Below are 16,211 nucleotides of genomic sequence, written 5' to 3'. Positions count from 1 at the left end.
TAAGAATAACTTTTTTTGCAAATTGCATTCAAACACACCAATTCTTTTAATTTTTATGAATCTATGTTACACTTGGTATTAAAAACCAATGAAAATAAAGTTTAAATTTAATAAAGTTCCTTTAAAAAAAACCATTTCATAATTTTTTCAATCGCTTTTGTATTTCAATTTTATTCCTCTGAATCCGGGGTCCTTACACTGTATGTCACAGTGCCCTGACAAATGCTTCTCGAAGAGATTCTTTTTTAAACTGCTCTAGGGAGCCACAGATAAGCGTTGATTAAGGTAAGGGATGGAAAAAGTTTGAGAACTCCTGCCCCAAACCGTACATTCTCAAAGGGGGTGCCATAGCATCAGGATGCAGTGAGATCAGTCACGATTGAAGTAAAGGTATCTCATTAATTAAATTATAATGAACATGGTGATGTGACTGATTAAATATAGAGCAGTAAAAGTGCCTCGATATTAAACAGCGACGGCACAGAATTTTTAATATTATTATCTCATTCCAGAGGCTGCTGCTAGCATTAAAAATTTCAGAGCCAGTCTCTAGTAAGAGTATCACTGAAGTATTTTTCAACTTTTGCTGAAATCGTTTCTAATTAATTTTATTGGAAAAGCTTCAAAGACGATGTTTTGACTCCCCTTTTGCCTTTGGAACACATTTCAGTGAAAGTCGTCCCTCTAATTTTCAAAAAGAGCAATGATGAAATGGAGAAGACCTCTCTTAAAGCTTCAGCAATGAAATGGAAAGTCCTTCAATAAAATTTAAAGTTTAAAAAAACATCTTTTGGGAGCCATAGAAAAAAAAGCACAGGGGTGGGGTGTAGGGATAAATAAGTTACGCCTCGTCTTCAAATCAAATCTTGTTTTTGTCGAATTAAGTTCTCGATTTGAATTGTTTGATACAGAAACTATTATAATTTCTGTGGCAGGAATAAAGATAGACTAACTACGAAATAAACATTAATTATACACACAGACTAGACAGAAACTACAATACTTGTGTCCAACAGAATTTCTGAGGTTCACCATACTTTCAATCATCACAGATATAAACGTACATTTCTTTAAAGTTTCAGTTATATAGGAAAAAATCACAGTGAACTTGCCCTTGATTAATTACAAGATAATACTGTATCCATCCACATTTCAAGTTTGATCAATCACTTTGACAGTAATTAATTGATCCATAAGTCCACTCACTACTCAGAGTAATTCTTTGTAACACATGCTCGGGTTATATATATTTATGCCAACATTTTGGAATCTATTGCACATAACAAAAAGTGGTGTCGATTACTCATTATCACATTGTTTGAATAATGGAAATAAAAAATTTCAATCCAATCACGAGCTCTCGCTAACCAAAAAAAAAAAAAAAAAATCAACAAAGTTTAAGCAATTTTCTTTCCACGATATCTTCACACACACACACAAAAACTTAAGTACACAGAAAAAATACAATATATATTTAAAAAAAAAAAAAAAACGAATAAAAAATGAGAATTGTGCATAATCCACTACTCTTTGTGTGTGTTTTGGTCCAATTAAATTATATATGCCTGTGACACAGGTCACGTAAACTTTGTGATGAACTCGTACTTGAGACTTTCTACGATAGTGCAGAGCATCCTTGCAGGCTCAAGTTTCAAATGCAAAAACTCTTGCACACTATGGAGAGTCAACATCATGAGAGCTTGCCCGTCAATTTCCTGAAATAAAAATTTATGAGAAAAAAAAGCACAAGCAAACAAGATACCAAAGTTATATATTGCATTTAATTTGAAGAATCCTGCCATGTTGGGGGGAGGCTTTTGAAAATAACACTAAATATGGTGTGTATATATATATATATTGAGTACATGTTATTTGCCCCTCTCCACCCCCGGGAAAAGTATAAATGACGTCTCTGATAGGATTCTATGAATTGAGTTGTGGGGAAGAACAATTTTTTTTTTTCAAAGAAGGGGTGGTATAATAAAAAGTTTGGGAAACTGATGTAAACCATCTTGTTTCAAGAATATTGAGAGAGATTAAGCATATTACTTATGTTTGAGAGAGGGCAACAGTAATTATATGCAGTTATAATTCAATTATGACTGTGGGAATGAAAGTAATAGATTAAAGAGTATTTATGGAAAATTCACTGCCATGCAATTCACCTATAGGAAAATTCACTGATAACAGTGCAAGTGAGTGATGATAGGAATGACCGTGTGAGTGAGCAAAAATGAATACCTATATAAGTAATCAAGGCAGTGGGTGAGTGACAGAGTGAGTAAGCAATTGAGCTGCCAGTGACTGAGTGACAATATGAATGACTGAGTGAGTAAGCGATTGAGATGCCAGTGACCACATGGGTGAGTGATAGTACGAATGACAGAGTGAGTAAATGATTTAGTGATCAAATGAGTAGTAAAGTTATTGAGTGAGTGATCATATGAGTGACTCACTCATTTTTCTCACTCACCCACTATCTCACTTTGTCGGGGGAATAAAGCAAAAATAAAAAGATAAAAAATCAAACCTGTGCTTTGAGCAATCGTGCAAGAGGTTCACAGGGTGTGCTCTTTATGTATTTGTACACATCATCGATAGACCAGTCCACTGGATTACTCGGCAATCCTATCTGTTCTGCATCCTTTAAGACCTTTGGAGAGAGACAGCTATCAATTTCCAGAGCAGTACATATTTGATAGAATAAAAGAAATGGGATTAACATTTATATAGTTAGCACTCGATATAATGACCCCCCTTCTTCCCGCTGTAAAACATATATGGTGGTCATTCTATGAAAACATTTGGGACTTATTGTACCGGTCGTTGTAATTCAATGGTTCCTATAACGAACATCGACTGTATGCATTAAACTGATTTTATGGAAGCTTTTATATTCAAACAAACAATAACCACAGGTCTAATTACTACACAAATATATAATATAGGCTGCAAATGAGCAGCCTTTTTTACAAATATAATGTTTTTTTTACTCTTGTGAGAATATTTTTTTAATTTCGATAAAAGAAAGGGGAAGATACGAGGACTTTTAACTAATTTTTTGAACTAATCACCCACACATGCCTCTCTTAAACATTTCTATTTGTTTCCAGAAAAATCTGCTTGATCATTTCTCTGACCAAAACTCTGGGAGAAATACAGTCAGCCCTCAGTATTCACAGGGGTTACTTTCCAAGAGTCCCTGTGTGCGAATAACCAAAACCAGAAAATTTTGTTTTGTAGGCATATAATGAAAAGAGAAGGGTGCTTCTGAGGTACAAAGCAGCAATGGGGGGATCGATTCTCTGTGATGATTTCAGTAATGTTTCATTATAATTTCTTCTTCATTTAATTAAATATGTTGGAGTACATTGGTAATGCTTCATCTACATATGTAGAATCAGTATTACTATGTATTATTTCTTTATCAATGTAATAACCCAGTGACGATTTAAAGTTGTGAAGCCCATCTGTTATGTTGCTCATAGGGAACATGTCTCCCACTTCTTCATCTTGATCTTCTTCATGGAAGAATAAAACTTCAGTTTCAGAAGCAGTTATCTCCACTAATTCCAAGGATTGAAGATCAAAACGGATTAATCAAATTGAGGATTTTAACCAATCTGTGTCGATCGCTAATTGTTTAACCTACGATTGTAGTTTAAACTGTGTTGGTGAATATGGTCGTTAGTATTGCTATACACAGTTGATATATCAAATTTTTCTTGTAAAGTTTTCACTTTCTTTTGTCTTTTAGAAAAATTTCCGGAAGCACTAGAAGAGCCTGGAGAGTCGTCATTAACACATACAATTCATATTTCATTCTGATACTAGAAAAAATGCAGGAACAGTGTTTTCTCAAAACAGAAAGAACATGAATATAGAGATCTGACTGTATATTGTATTTCAATGAGTATAAGGAGCATCTTTTTTGTCAAAAATTGAGTCTGAAAAATGGAAAGGGTTTCTTAATATATATATATATAGGTAGAATAGTATTATATATAGGCATATCTTTCTGATTTTTTTTCAAATTAAGCCCAAAAAAATCGGGAGGTTTCTTATACATGCTAAAATACGGTAATTCAAAATATTAACCATTAGCAGTCCTATTTCAAGGTGAAATAGACAACGGGAAAAAGTAGTACTTCATTGTTATAATGGGCTCCTTACCGTTACAGGAAGGCTCCCCACCAGATATTGGCTTTTGTGTTTTTTGGATAGCTTATGAGTTATGAGTACAATAGATTATAAACAACTTATAAAAACACAAACACTAACAAATAGGGATGGCTCCCAGCAATCATCATTACAGGCGGGGTGGGGGCATTAGAAAGCACAAACTTTAAGTACCAATGAACTGAAAAACCTCTGGACAACAAAGGGTTAACCTCCAAAGTTGCAAATTTTTGTTTTTCGAGGATTTTTCCCCTTTCACAAAAACTTTTCCCCCCGACTTGTATCAAATATTTTGACATTTCTCTGACTTTTGCCAAATATTTCATATTTCCTCCCATTTTTTATTTCCCTGATTTTCCAGGCCATTGGAAACACTACTACTATTACTTTACCGTACATGCACCTCATACACACATTCCTCTTTGGAATTTCTAACGAATTGCCACATGCTGGAATGTGTATTATGAGTGAATATGTAGCCCCCCTAACATATCTATGTTATAAAGTTGCGCTTGTTTCGTGTTCATGCTGTCATCTGTCTTCCATTTTCTGAAGTAAAGATCAAAATGCTTGAATTTTCACATTATGTCAGTATTGTGTGCCTGTCCTCTGTGGAGACACTTTTTAAATGGAAGACCGGCTCACATTTGTGCCCCAAAGCTGGAAAACCAACTTCTCTCAGCTGGCTGAGTGTTTCACAACGCTGGAAACACTGTTCTAAAAAAAATTTGTGTATCCCAGAAAGAGTTGTGTATGCATATTTGTGGCCCTAGTTAGTGTATTTATGTAGTCAGAGTTATCATTTTTTTGTGCTCAAGAAGTGCTGCTATCTCTGCCTTCCATATTGAAATTGAAAGCGGTAGATTCCTAAATTTTGGTGCTTATGTAAGTATCAAGTTCAAGGAACTGCTTGCTGTCTGCAGAGAGACTATTTTTAAATGAGAGACCTGCTCTTACTTGTACCTTAAAGTTGTAAAAAAACAACAAATTTCTATTTCCGGCATTGTTTTGTTTACCGACACCATGTATGTTGCACGCCGGAACGGCTTTAACTGTACGAAATGTACTGTCTGAGCTGTTGTCAGCAAACTGCCTTCTCTTTTGATGTAACCTGTAACTAGGGAGGACTGTGTGGTTGTCTAATTTTTATTTTATTTTTGTTTTGAAATAACCTGCCGCTGATTCGTTAGGAATGCATGCTTTAAGACCTCTTTGAAATGTCATCATCTCACTGAAGGAACCGTTTGGAAAATAACAACTTGAAGATTGATGTTTAACTTACAGGCCAAGCTTTAATATGTCTTCACTTATTTGTTGATTTAATCCCTGCCCTAGAATGACCATGAAAAATCCCAGGTAAATTGTGTTTCTTAAAAAACGGTACAAAAACCGCAGAAAACCAAATTCAGCAGACCACCACTGCCTCCTACAGGGTTCAAAACTGAATCCTTGTGATGCGAGTCCACCATGATGCTTAGACCCTACATATTCACCCCAACTGCTCTTTTTCAAATCAATTGTAGTCTAATATTTAACTTTTGAGTGCAGCCCATAAGTAACCGAACATAAATTCAGAGAGGAATGATCTTATGTTGGGGTGGGGGGGGGGGCTATATATTGATGAACTCAATAATATGAAAAAATTGACCTTTTTGGAAAAATGCAGGATAGTAGTGACCATTAATACATAATGTCATCCTTTCCAAAAACAAACATATCACCAGCACCTATAAATAACCATCTATGGTACATCATGAACAGGGGACACTGGATTCCTCCAACATACCCCTCTGCCAGCATTATGACCATAGAAACATATTTACAAACTACCATAAATTTAGAAGAGATCTTCATCTGGTGATAGATTAATAATAGACGATGATGGTATAATGAAATATTTTTATATAAGTTTGATTTTGTCCCTCTGTACTTTTCATTTTAATTGAAAGAGTTGCGTTGAACTTACTCTTGTGTGTTTGGTACTGACTGTGTTCTGAGGTCGAGGGTTGTTTTCATCTAGAACTTTGGTATAATGGACAGTGTTGCTCACAACTTTCTTAACAGTTCCTGGAGGCCGGCCTTTCTTTTTGACTATCGGCACAACAGGAGGAGTACCACTAATGTCTTTACTCAGCACGACGCTAGGTGTAGGAACTTTCCTTTTCCATGACTGTAAGGCTAAACCGTAATTTGGCAACTTGGCACCACGTGTGACTATTCTAGATTCCGATGGTTGAGAGACAGTTGAATCTTTGGTTTTCTTTCTTGTCGGCTTGTCTTCTTCAGATTCGTCAGAGCTATGTGCTAATGTTTCCTTTGATTCTTGCTTTACCTCTGCCTGCGTGTTCTCCCTTTGACTACTATCTCCAATAGTACCAACATCTCGGCTAACTACATGTTTTCTTTTCTTTTTTTTCCTTCTTCCAGGTCCCTTCCTTGTATCTGGGCTCTCATCTGAACCAGCAGCAGTGGCAGCACTACTTTTAACAGGGGGTTTTGCTTGCCTTTTCAGGAACCCGTGACCTGCAAGGAAAAAAAAATTCAGCTAATAGAAAAAGTTAACACTTAATCAGTTACATAAATAGTCATAATGCAATCTAAATATACTAGGACTCTGCTACGAAGCTGGGCTGGAAGAGATCTTTGCAAAAAGATGGTTGGCAGCAAGTTCTGGCATTCAGTCTTAAGACAAGCTTCACTAAATCAAATGTGTGATTGATGGATTTGATCTTTGCCACAGCAGAATTTTGAATTTCAGGTATTTTTACCATTCATCAAACTTTTGAAAAATTGTGAATTTCAAATACAAATACAAATACAAATACAACGCCACAACAGGCAAATTGCCCAACGAGGTGGCTGACTTAAGAACATCATGGATCTCCGAGCCCCTACCTACTACTGCTACACCACATATGCACTCCCCCCGCGGAACCCCCCAACGAATCGGTAAATGCGGGAATGTGCGTGTACGTGTAGTGCAACCTGACGTAAAGTTTGTTCCTGTGTAATGCTTGTTATGTGTAGTGCTGTCATCTGCCCCCAGTTTTACTAACTATGAGTGAAGTGTTATGGTTGAATGATTTACCGTTGTAGGACTGTTGCTCTCTGTGGCGAGACTTTTTAACGGGGAGATCGGCTCGCATTTGCGCCTTGAAGTTGGGAACCACAGAAAACCAACTTCAGCCGACCACCACTGTGGGGTTCGAACCCGGATCCTCGCATCACGAGTCCGGCACTATAACCACTCGACCACCACAGCGGCCACCACAAGGTCAGGGGTGTTTGACCTTTTATCAATTTTTTAAAAATTTCAGAGTTATTTGATCTGATTGTTTTTTATCACGTGTATATATTGTTTATAATTTGTGTTAATTGCATTTTTAATTGGGTTGCTGTATTTTTGAAATATATGACATCCATATTTTTATGGACACCTTTTTATCAGCCACCTCGTTGGGCATTTTGCCTGTTGTGGCATTGTATTTGTATTTGTAAAATAACAACTAACTCTCCTGTGTTCAAAAGCAAAGTTTAAAACATAAAATTTTTATTTTCTGCTCTTTTTAATCATAAGCCATTGAGAAATGATACTGGTTAACCAGGAACCAAAATTGTGTTACATAGTGTAGTAGAATTAGAAGAAATGAAAAACATACCGAATTTTGTCTTAGTCAAGGTGTAACATTTTTCAGGACAATCTTGTCCTACACGATTTGGGCCAAACAAATGAGGACAGCATTGTAACTTGCCACATATTTTGCGACAAAATTCTTCAACCTGGTCGCTATTTCTGACAAACTCTACCGTGGCTCTGTAAACCTTCCCTCTGTATCTGAAACATTCAGAATTGACATGCATGTAAATAAATATTAAATTCACATAATATCATCCTTTCTCTCATTGCAAAATAATACAATTTATGCACAAGCAAAAAGTTTGTTTTTATTATTTTTTTAACTAAAATCTCAAATAACTTTAGTTTGAAACATAGACATTGTAAATCAGGACAACCATTCATGATCTAAAACAATGGTTTTCGAACTGGGAGGTGCCAAAAGTTCTTTTGGAAAGTTTGAGAACTTTTAAATACGATAACATCCTGATTATCAAAACTAATGTGGACCGGACTTAGATGATACTGGCCTTATTAGATTTTAAGGTTTAATAAAGACATAAATAGTGTAGATTATACATTACAGCAAATTATTTCAAATTAATGCGGAATGCAATAAAAATATCAAATGCAACAAAAGTGTCAAAATTCATACAATATTTTGCTGCTCTCACTATCAACATTTGAAACTTTGCAAGTACTGTAATGTGGAGCTACTTTGCACCTATACAGGGGTGACCAATGCTGAAAAAAGGAGCAAATTCTGTGACAAAATTTCTAGCCGAAATTGAGCAGCACAAATATGGTTAGCAAACTATATCCAAAATGGGAGATGCATCAGTAACAAGGTCAAATCAATCAAATATAAGAGTTGACTGATAACATCTCCTATAGCTGCTAGCTAACGTTGAATCATTTTTCAGCACTGGTGCAAAATCACCACTGCAGGTACAAAGTAGCCCCGGATTACGATATTCTACAAATATCTACAAAATAGCTGTAGAAAAATAGTCACTAAATGCACAGAACCATTTCTGAGCAACTGAAATGCAATTTAATCAGTTGACATGTGAATGGTATACAATAATGATAATGGTAGTTAAAACTAAATGTAGACACCCCCCCCCCATAGAGAAAAAATTTTAAAAGCTTACTTGGCTTTGATTATCTGCTGTACCATGGTAGGATCAGTTTTTCCATATACTTGAAGTTCTTTTAGTACACGGCAGGATTTGTAAGCAATGTTTATGAGTCTCGTCAGTACATCTTTCATTACTAAATCTACCGGTCCAGGTCCAATGGTCTGAGGAAGCTCTGCCAAACGACACTTGCTCAAATAAGGCCCAGTAAAGCAGCAATGGTTAAAATAAATTTTTGGACACCAGAAATTTCCTCTTGATGAAGCTTCCATTCAAAATACAAAATGAAAAGCAATAAGTGCCAATGCAGTGCAATTACAAATGAAACTTTTTTTTTACTCAGATTTTCCAATAAAATTGCAAATTCACAATACAGAGTTATGAAACACTGATTTCTTTAACTAGCTCTTTTTGAGAAAATTTTATGTCTATCTAAATTTCATATGCATTTTACAGATTGTACGTCTTTTGTAGCCTATTTCATAAGACTGTTGGAGCAGTGGTTGTAAAGCTGACAGAATTCTGGATTGTTGCGTCGAGTTTTATTTACTCCAGTGCCAAGCATCTTTGAGAGTACCACAAAGTAGGAGGACCTCGCCCATATTTGTGTGTTGCGCTTGATTGATTTACATTGCTTATTGCAGATTAGATTGTTTCATCTATGTGATTTGAGGGGTTATTAAACACAAAATTGGTTCCTTGATTTATTTTTGAGTGGGCAATCATATACATTTACTATTAAGCTTACTGCAGAATAGATATAAATAAATCCACTGTGTATACAGGGTGTCCTGTAAGCCCTAATTCAGCCTTTATTTCGTCAATCATTTGTCATAGAGGTGGGGTTCAAAATTTGTTACAAAAGTTAACATGAATGAGTGCCACAACTCTGCCACCAAACTTATCCCATTGCAGAGATTTCTTCTAGCCCTGCATAGTGGCAGAGTCGGAGTAAACAAAAAATTATCAGTGATCCATCGAACATTTAACATTCATTTCATACTATTTATAATTTTTCTCCCATTCAAAGGCTCAAAATTGAATCTAAATACAGCCTAATTTATACAAACGCAAAACATTTTGGTGCTTTCTTTCAAAAACCTCTTGTAGAACTTTGTGTTGACATTTTTTTATTTGATTCATAAAGCATACAAAAAATAGTCAAGTTTATTGAAGAACATAATTAATTGCACCTTGTTTTCCCAGGCAGGACTCAGCTATACACTTTTATAATTACATGCCACTTCTATTAAAAATCATTTTTACATCTACGTCTCTTAAAAAAATGTCACTTCCCCCCCCCCCCAAAACTATGTATTTTGATGGTATGCTGGACTACTCATACATATATTTTATTTTAATTAATCACGAAAAGAATTGTTTATTTGCTGGCTTGACATGATTTAATTTACTCTTAAAAATTATATGTTTTTTTAGAACTACCTTTTTTGTAAAATAAAAATTCAATATTCTTTTTTTTTCTGCTTTTGTAATTTAGCTACCTTACCTTCCTTCCCCCATTATTTTCACTTTTTTTAGTTTTGTTCACCTTTTTTTTGTTTAAATATAAACTTTTTCAACCTTGATTGCCATCACGTGGAATGACAATAAATTTCTTCTTATTTCCCATTTAACCAGTCATCTGGCTACGACGGTATATGATGTCAATAAGAACATGATGAGTGTGTGTAGTCAGTTTCAATGTATTCATTAGAAATTTTAATCAGGAAAATAAATTTTATTAGCTTCAAACTTTCAAAAAAATAAAGGAAAAAGGAGAAATTAATTGTTCCAGATGACTGGTTAAAAAAATAATTCATTGTTTTTAAGTACATTCTTTTCTGTATTTACTTAAATGCAGTCTTTATTATAAAAATCATATTATAGTCAGTATAGATTCATACACCAGAACACATTGAAATAATATTAATTTCACAAAATCATATTAGAAAAACTAAACTTCAGCAATGAATTTTCCCAAAAAAAAGAAAGTTCAATAAAATACAATACCTTTCGAAGACACTGCAGTTTTAGGCTTAGAGCTGGAGCAAAAAAAAAAAAATTCCTATCACAACGAGAATATAGATAAAATGCTAATTCAATTAATTTATGGTCAAACACTGAATGATAAATTTATTACATATCAATGAGTTGATTTTATCATAAACAATTTGCATATACAACCACATTTGCAAATTTTGCTTTATCTATTTATATCATCTTTATAAATCTATTTATAAAGATGGATTATGATTTGATGGAATAAGTACCACAATCTTCTTATAACACACATTCTATGCTTACACACATTCTGGGTGTTTATAAAGATAAACACCCAGATAGTCATTGGTTATATATATCCCGTTTTCATTTTTCTTTTTTTTCAAATACTTAGGGGCCATTCAAGTATTACATAAGCAAATTTTTAGCAATTTTTGACCCCCCCCTATCAGCAAAAGTCAGCAAAACGCTGACCCCCCCCTTGTCATCAAAAGTCAGCAAAACGCTGACCCCCCCCCCTGTCATCAAAAGTCAGCAAATCGGAACACCCCCCCCCCCATTGATGATGACATAATACTTGAACGGCCCCTTACAAGAGTGGAAAATGGAAATTTTATTTTTGTAGCAGGAAAAATTATTTTCATAGCAGCAAAAATGTTATTGTAGCACTTTAAAATTTTGGCAGTAAATAAAATACACAGTTTTATATACATATATGTGGTAGCGTACACAGGATTACACGTTTTACTTCAAAAAAGTGTTATCTCAGCTCAGAAGAAGGTACAAAATACATAGAGATTTCCTCTAGAAGAAATATATTTTTTAAATTTTTGAATCAAAAAAATTTCGGGAGACTTCTTGATATTCATACTTCTACATTCACTACAATATCAACAAATGAGAGGCTGACATATGGTATTACAGATTTTAGAAATAATTCGAAAATGAGAGTTTTTAGATTTAGCTTGTAGACACTAATTTTAAAAAAAATCACTAAAGGAGATACTTAAAACTCATTAGAAAAGTAATTATTTTTCTTGTTTTTGCTGCTGATGTAAGTCTAAAAGTTGTGCTTTTGTTCTCTTCAGTTTCAAACATTTTTGAACCTTTGATCTTGCTTCTTCCACCAAAATTCACCCATTTCATATTTAAAATGATATGTTTCTTTTTGAGAGTTCACTCTTGATCATTGCCTGGGTTTGATTCAACATACTTTGAGATGACTTCTTTTCCTGAGTCATTCGTAGAATATTTATTCGAAATTCTCAGAAATTCAAATATAGTGATTAAAAACTATTAACTTTTTGAGGACCAAGTGAAATCAAAAATCAGCAGATAGAATCAAATTTCATTACATGTTGCTGGTTCCAATTTCAAACCACTGGAAAGCACATTTGCAGAAGGGAGCCATGAGGGTGATTGTTCCTTTCAAGAGCTCAATATTATGAGGAAAATCTGTTGTTTAAAATGTCCTGGCAGTAATATCCAATGAACCAAACAATAAATTGTCCCTCCCAACACATTGCCTTGAATTCGGGCCTGACTATTGTCACATAAGAAAAGCAAATGAAAAGATGATTTCATTGTGAAACAACTTGACCGGAAAGGCTTCATTATTAAAAATATTGAAGAGTGAAACCATTTTACTTTTATAGTCGCAATGGCAATTACATTTTTTATAAAATTTTCACTTTGAATTTCATTTACGTTTCTGCAATTTGCAGACCACGCCCTCAATCACTGGCGATAAATGCTGAAAAATTCAAAGTCAGATATCTTGATAAATAATGCATTTAAAAATACTGACTCTTTTGTAAATGTCTTTTTGGAGCATGATCTACATTTCACAAATTGGATGTTTTAGTACACAACAACTGCATAAATGTTTATTTTTTATTTTTCTTTCAGTATACGACCTTGGATTGTGTTAATTTTTTGAGGGGTCGTATACGTAAAAAAAAGTTAACAACTTTTATGCAGTTGTTGTGTACTAAAACATCCAATTTGTGAAATGTAGATCATGCTCCAAAAAGACATTTACAAAAGAGTCAATATTTTTAAATGCAATATTTATCTAGATATGACTGAATATTTCAGCATTTATCGCCAATGATTGAGGGTGTGGTTTGCAGATTGCAAAAAATTAAATGAAATTCAGTGTGAAAATTTTGTAAAATGTAATTGTCATTGTGTGACTATAAAAGTAAAATGGTTTCACACACTCTTCAATATTTTTAATAATAGTCTTTCCAATCAAGTTCGCGGAATGATCTGATTTATTGTTTACGTTGAATGACTTTTAACGCAGACATGATTGCCAGAAGGGACGATTCCAGTATTTCCAAAGCTACTACCCTTCTTGGCTTTTCTTGTACAACAGCATCTCGAGTTTTCAAAGAATGGCAGTTAAGCCAAAAAACTTTGAGCGGAATAATGGACGGAAATCGCTTGTGAATGAAAGAGGTTCCAGGCAACTGGCACACACTGTGTGCAGCAACGGAAGAGCTGCAACACAACAAATTGCAGCACAATAGAACTCAGGATCATTGCAAAGCATATCATAACACTCTACAAGACAGATCTTAAAACAAATTGGTTTTAATAACTGGTGACAAAAAAAGAGTCGCTTTGATTTTGCTGCAAAACCAAAGAAAACAGCTTTTAAGGAGTACAGAAAGCCAAAATAGGACACTTGATGAAGGTTGTCTGGTCTAACAAGTCAAGATTTCTTCTCCATGACCTTGATGGCAAGATCTGTGTGTGACGCAAGCAGCACAAAGCCATGGATGCGGCATGCCACATGGCAACTGTTCAAGTGGGAGGCAGTGGAATCACAGTCTGGGGAGCATTTTCCTGGTGTACTATTGGTCCCTTATTTCCACTGGAAACATCCGTCAATGCCAGCACCTACCTCTACATCGTTGCTGACCATGTGCACCCATTTATGGCCATAATGTTTCCTGATAATGGTGATAGATATTTCCAGCCGGACAATGCACCCTCCCATGGGCTGGAATTATTTCAGATTGGTTTGAGGAACATGTTTCAGAGTTTCAATTGCTTCAATGGCTCCCTCAGTATATAACAAGTTAGTTATATTTTATGTACAAAATTTGAATACAATAAGTGTCATAACCCTATAACAATAGTAAAGCAGTATGTAAACCTCTTCATATTACAGCAGATAAATTAACATGAAAGTCATGAATTGATAAATATCTCATCAATTTTAGACAAGAATATTTGATAAAGAATAGAAAACAATCACATAAGTTTATCCTGATATTGTTCTTGGGATGTTGTTAAAATGAAAGCAAATTACCAGAGTGAGATAAACATTATGGTTACCTTGATTCAGGTGATTCTATTGGAAGAACTTTGGATATTGATACAGTATCCAGCAATGCAGGTGTATGGAGGGGGTAACCATTACTTGCGCACCAACCAACGGGGAAAACTTCAAAAGAGTTCATTGGTACAACATGGCTGAGCTTTGCTTCTTTAGAACTGTCCAATCGAATCCATAATAAAGACTGAGATATTTTTTCAATAGTTGCAGCATGTATCTACAGGAAAATAAAAGCCACTAATCAGAATTGATGAAGCAAAAGATATGAGCTATTTTATAAATTTCAGTTTCTGAAGGAATCGATGGCCTCAAGAATTATCACTAATTCTCTAATGCTCATTAAGAATGAATCATGTAAATAAAGAATTCTGAACAAGAAAAAAATTTTAACAGAACTGCCTAAATTTTACCTCATCTGCAGAAAATGGATTCACAGCTTCAAGCTTCATACCAGCCTCAAATTCAGAGTCAATTTCACACTAACACAAGTAAATAAAAGCAAAATTGTGAAAAGGCTCTCAAACATAAATCGAAAGTCATTCTGATTTAAAGTTAAGAACAAACGAGGAGAAAAAAAATGTATTTTCAATTCATACATGTAGTACAGAGCGATCAATTTCGAAGAGCACCATGTGGCTTTTTGTTCTCCCTTTGCACAACCATATTTAATGAACAGTTATTGTTTATTTCCCATTCTGGATAAGAAAAACATATTTAAAAACTCATACATAAACATTTGATTCTGTGCCACTGGGTGCGATCCGAAACAGCTCGCATACTGGGAGTTGAGAATTTTCGTCTCTGAATATTCATATATGGGACTATCAGAAAGGTGAATAATTCAAGAAAAGTGTGAAACACTTCATTGATTTAAACAATTCATCACTCTAAAAATGTCACATACAACACAGTAAATGCTATGAAACATAAAAAAAAACCTGGTCTGAATCATTCTTGTGTGAATTGTGTGTGGAAAAAAATTGTTACAACCATTTCCAAACACTCATACTAAAATAAATTCAATTTAAAATATTTTTATCCTTTTTTTTCTCTTGCAATTAATTTACTTACATCCTCATATCATTTCACTTAAATAATGTTGCAACAATCCCAAACCACTCAAGTAGTACCACACCTTAAAATATGGTTTCAATAACTACACTTGTAACTGAAGTCGTTATGCTTTTGAATTAAGGATGGTATTCAAAACTACCATGGGTACTCTTAGACTTAAACATAGGAGTGAGCCGCTGTGGTGGTCAAGTGGTCATAGTGACTTACTCGCATCGCGAGGACCCGGGTTCAAACTCCACAGTCACCACAGTGGTGGTCGGCTGAAGTTGGTTTTCCATGGTTCCCAACTTTGAGGCGCAAATGCGAGCTGATCTCCTAGTTAAAAAGTCTCGCCACAGAAAGCAACAGGCTTAAAAAGTACAAATCTTCAATCATTACCCTTCACCCATAATTCAAAAAACAGATGGCAGCACTATAACAAGCATCGCACAGAAACAAACATCACATTATGTTCACAAAATGTACACACACATTCCAACATGTACCAATTTGTTAGAAGTTCTATAGAGGAATGTAAGCAAGATGCATGCGTGGTTTAGTATTAGTATACATAGAAGTGGGTGGTTCAATGGAAGCTAGCACTGCATTCAAAGGTCTATTGTACTGACGTCCCGAAAATGAATAAAAGTCCTCAGGAAACCTGAAGCTGCAGCAAATATGTAATGGGAATGTCTTGAATCCTCCAGCGAATGACACCCAAGCACTCAAACCTATCAGTAGAGTACATTCCACATTCAGAAATAAAGTACAGTGGAACTTCGGTTAACGAGCGGTTTGATTAATGAGCAATTCACATAATGAGCAAAAAATTTTCACCCAGTTAACAAGCTATGGTTTGCATTACAAGCAAAAA

The 16,211-nt window shown here is 34.8% G+C and overlaps 1 protein-coding gene across 2 annotated transcripts in view; it reads right to left on the bottom strand.

Annotated features, from left to right (window-relative positions):
• Positions 1-1,485: 1,485 nt before the first annotated feature.
• Positions 1,486-16,211, bottom strand: part of LOC149075246 (scm-like with four MBT domains protein 2) — a 38,985-nt gene continuing 24,259 nt past the window's right edge. For both annotated transcript variants that reach the window (XM_089242557.1, XM_089242558.1), the window contains exons 12-19: positions 14,695-14,763; positions 14,284-14,501; positions 10,945-10,976; positions 8,950-9,199; positions 7,839-8,014; positions 6,146-6,702; positions 2,531-2,653; positions 1,486-1,715 (exon numbers count right to left, since the gene is read on the bottom strand). In XM_089242557.1, the coding sequence (XP_089098683.1) occupies positions 1,578-1,715; positions 2,531-2,653; positions 6,146-6,702; positions 7,839-8,014; positions 8,950-9,199; positions 10,945-10,976; positions 14,284-14,501; positions 14,695-14,763 (1,563 nt within the window). In that variant the 3' untranslated portion in view covers positions 1,486-1,577. The remainder of the gene's footprint in view (positions 1,716-2,530; positions 2,654-6,145; positions 6,703-7,838; positions 8,015-8,949; positions 9,200-10,944; positions 10,977-14,283; positions 14,502-14,694; positions 14,764-16,211) is intronic.

Source organism: Pholcus phalangioides, unplaced genomic scaffold (genome assembly GCF_987345545.1).
Source record: "Pholcus phalangioides strain wild (caught in Gottingen) unplaced genomic scaffold, Ppha-v1.0 ptg000015l_1, whole genome shotgun sequence".
Lineage (NCBI taxonomy): Eukaryota > Metazoa > Arthropoda > Arachnida > Araneae > Pholcidae > Pholcus > Pholcus phalangioides.
Note: the sequence above shows the minus strand (reverse complement) of the source record. Positions and strands in the feature narration are given on the sequence as shown.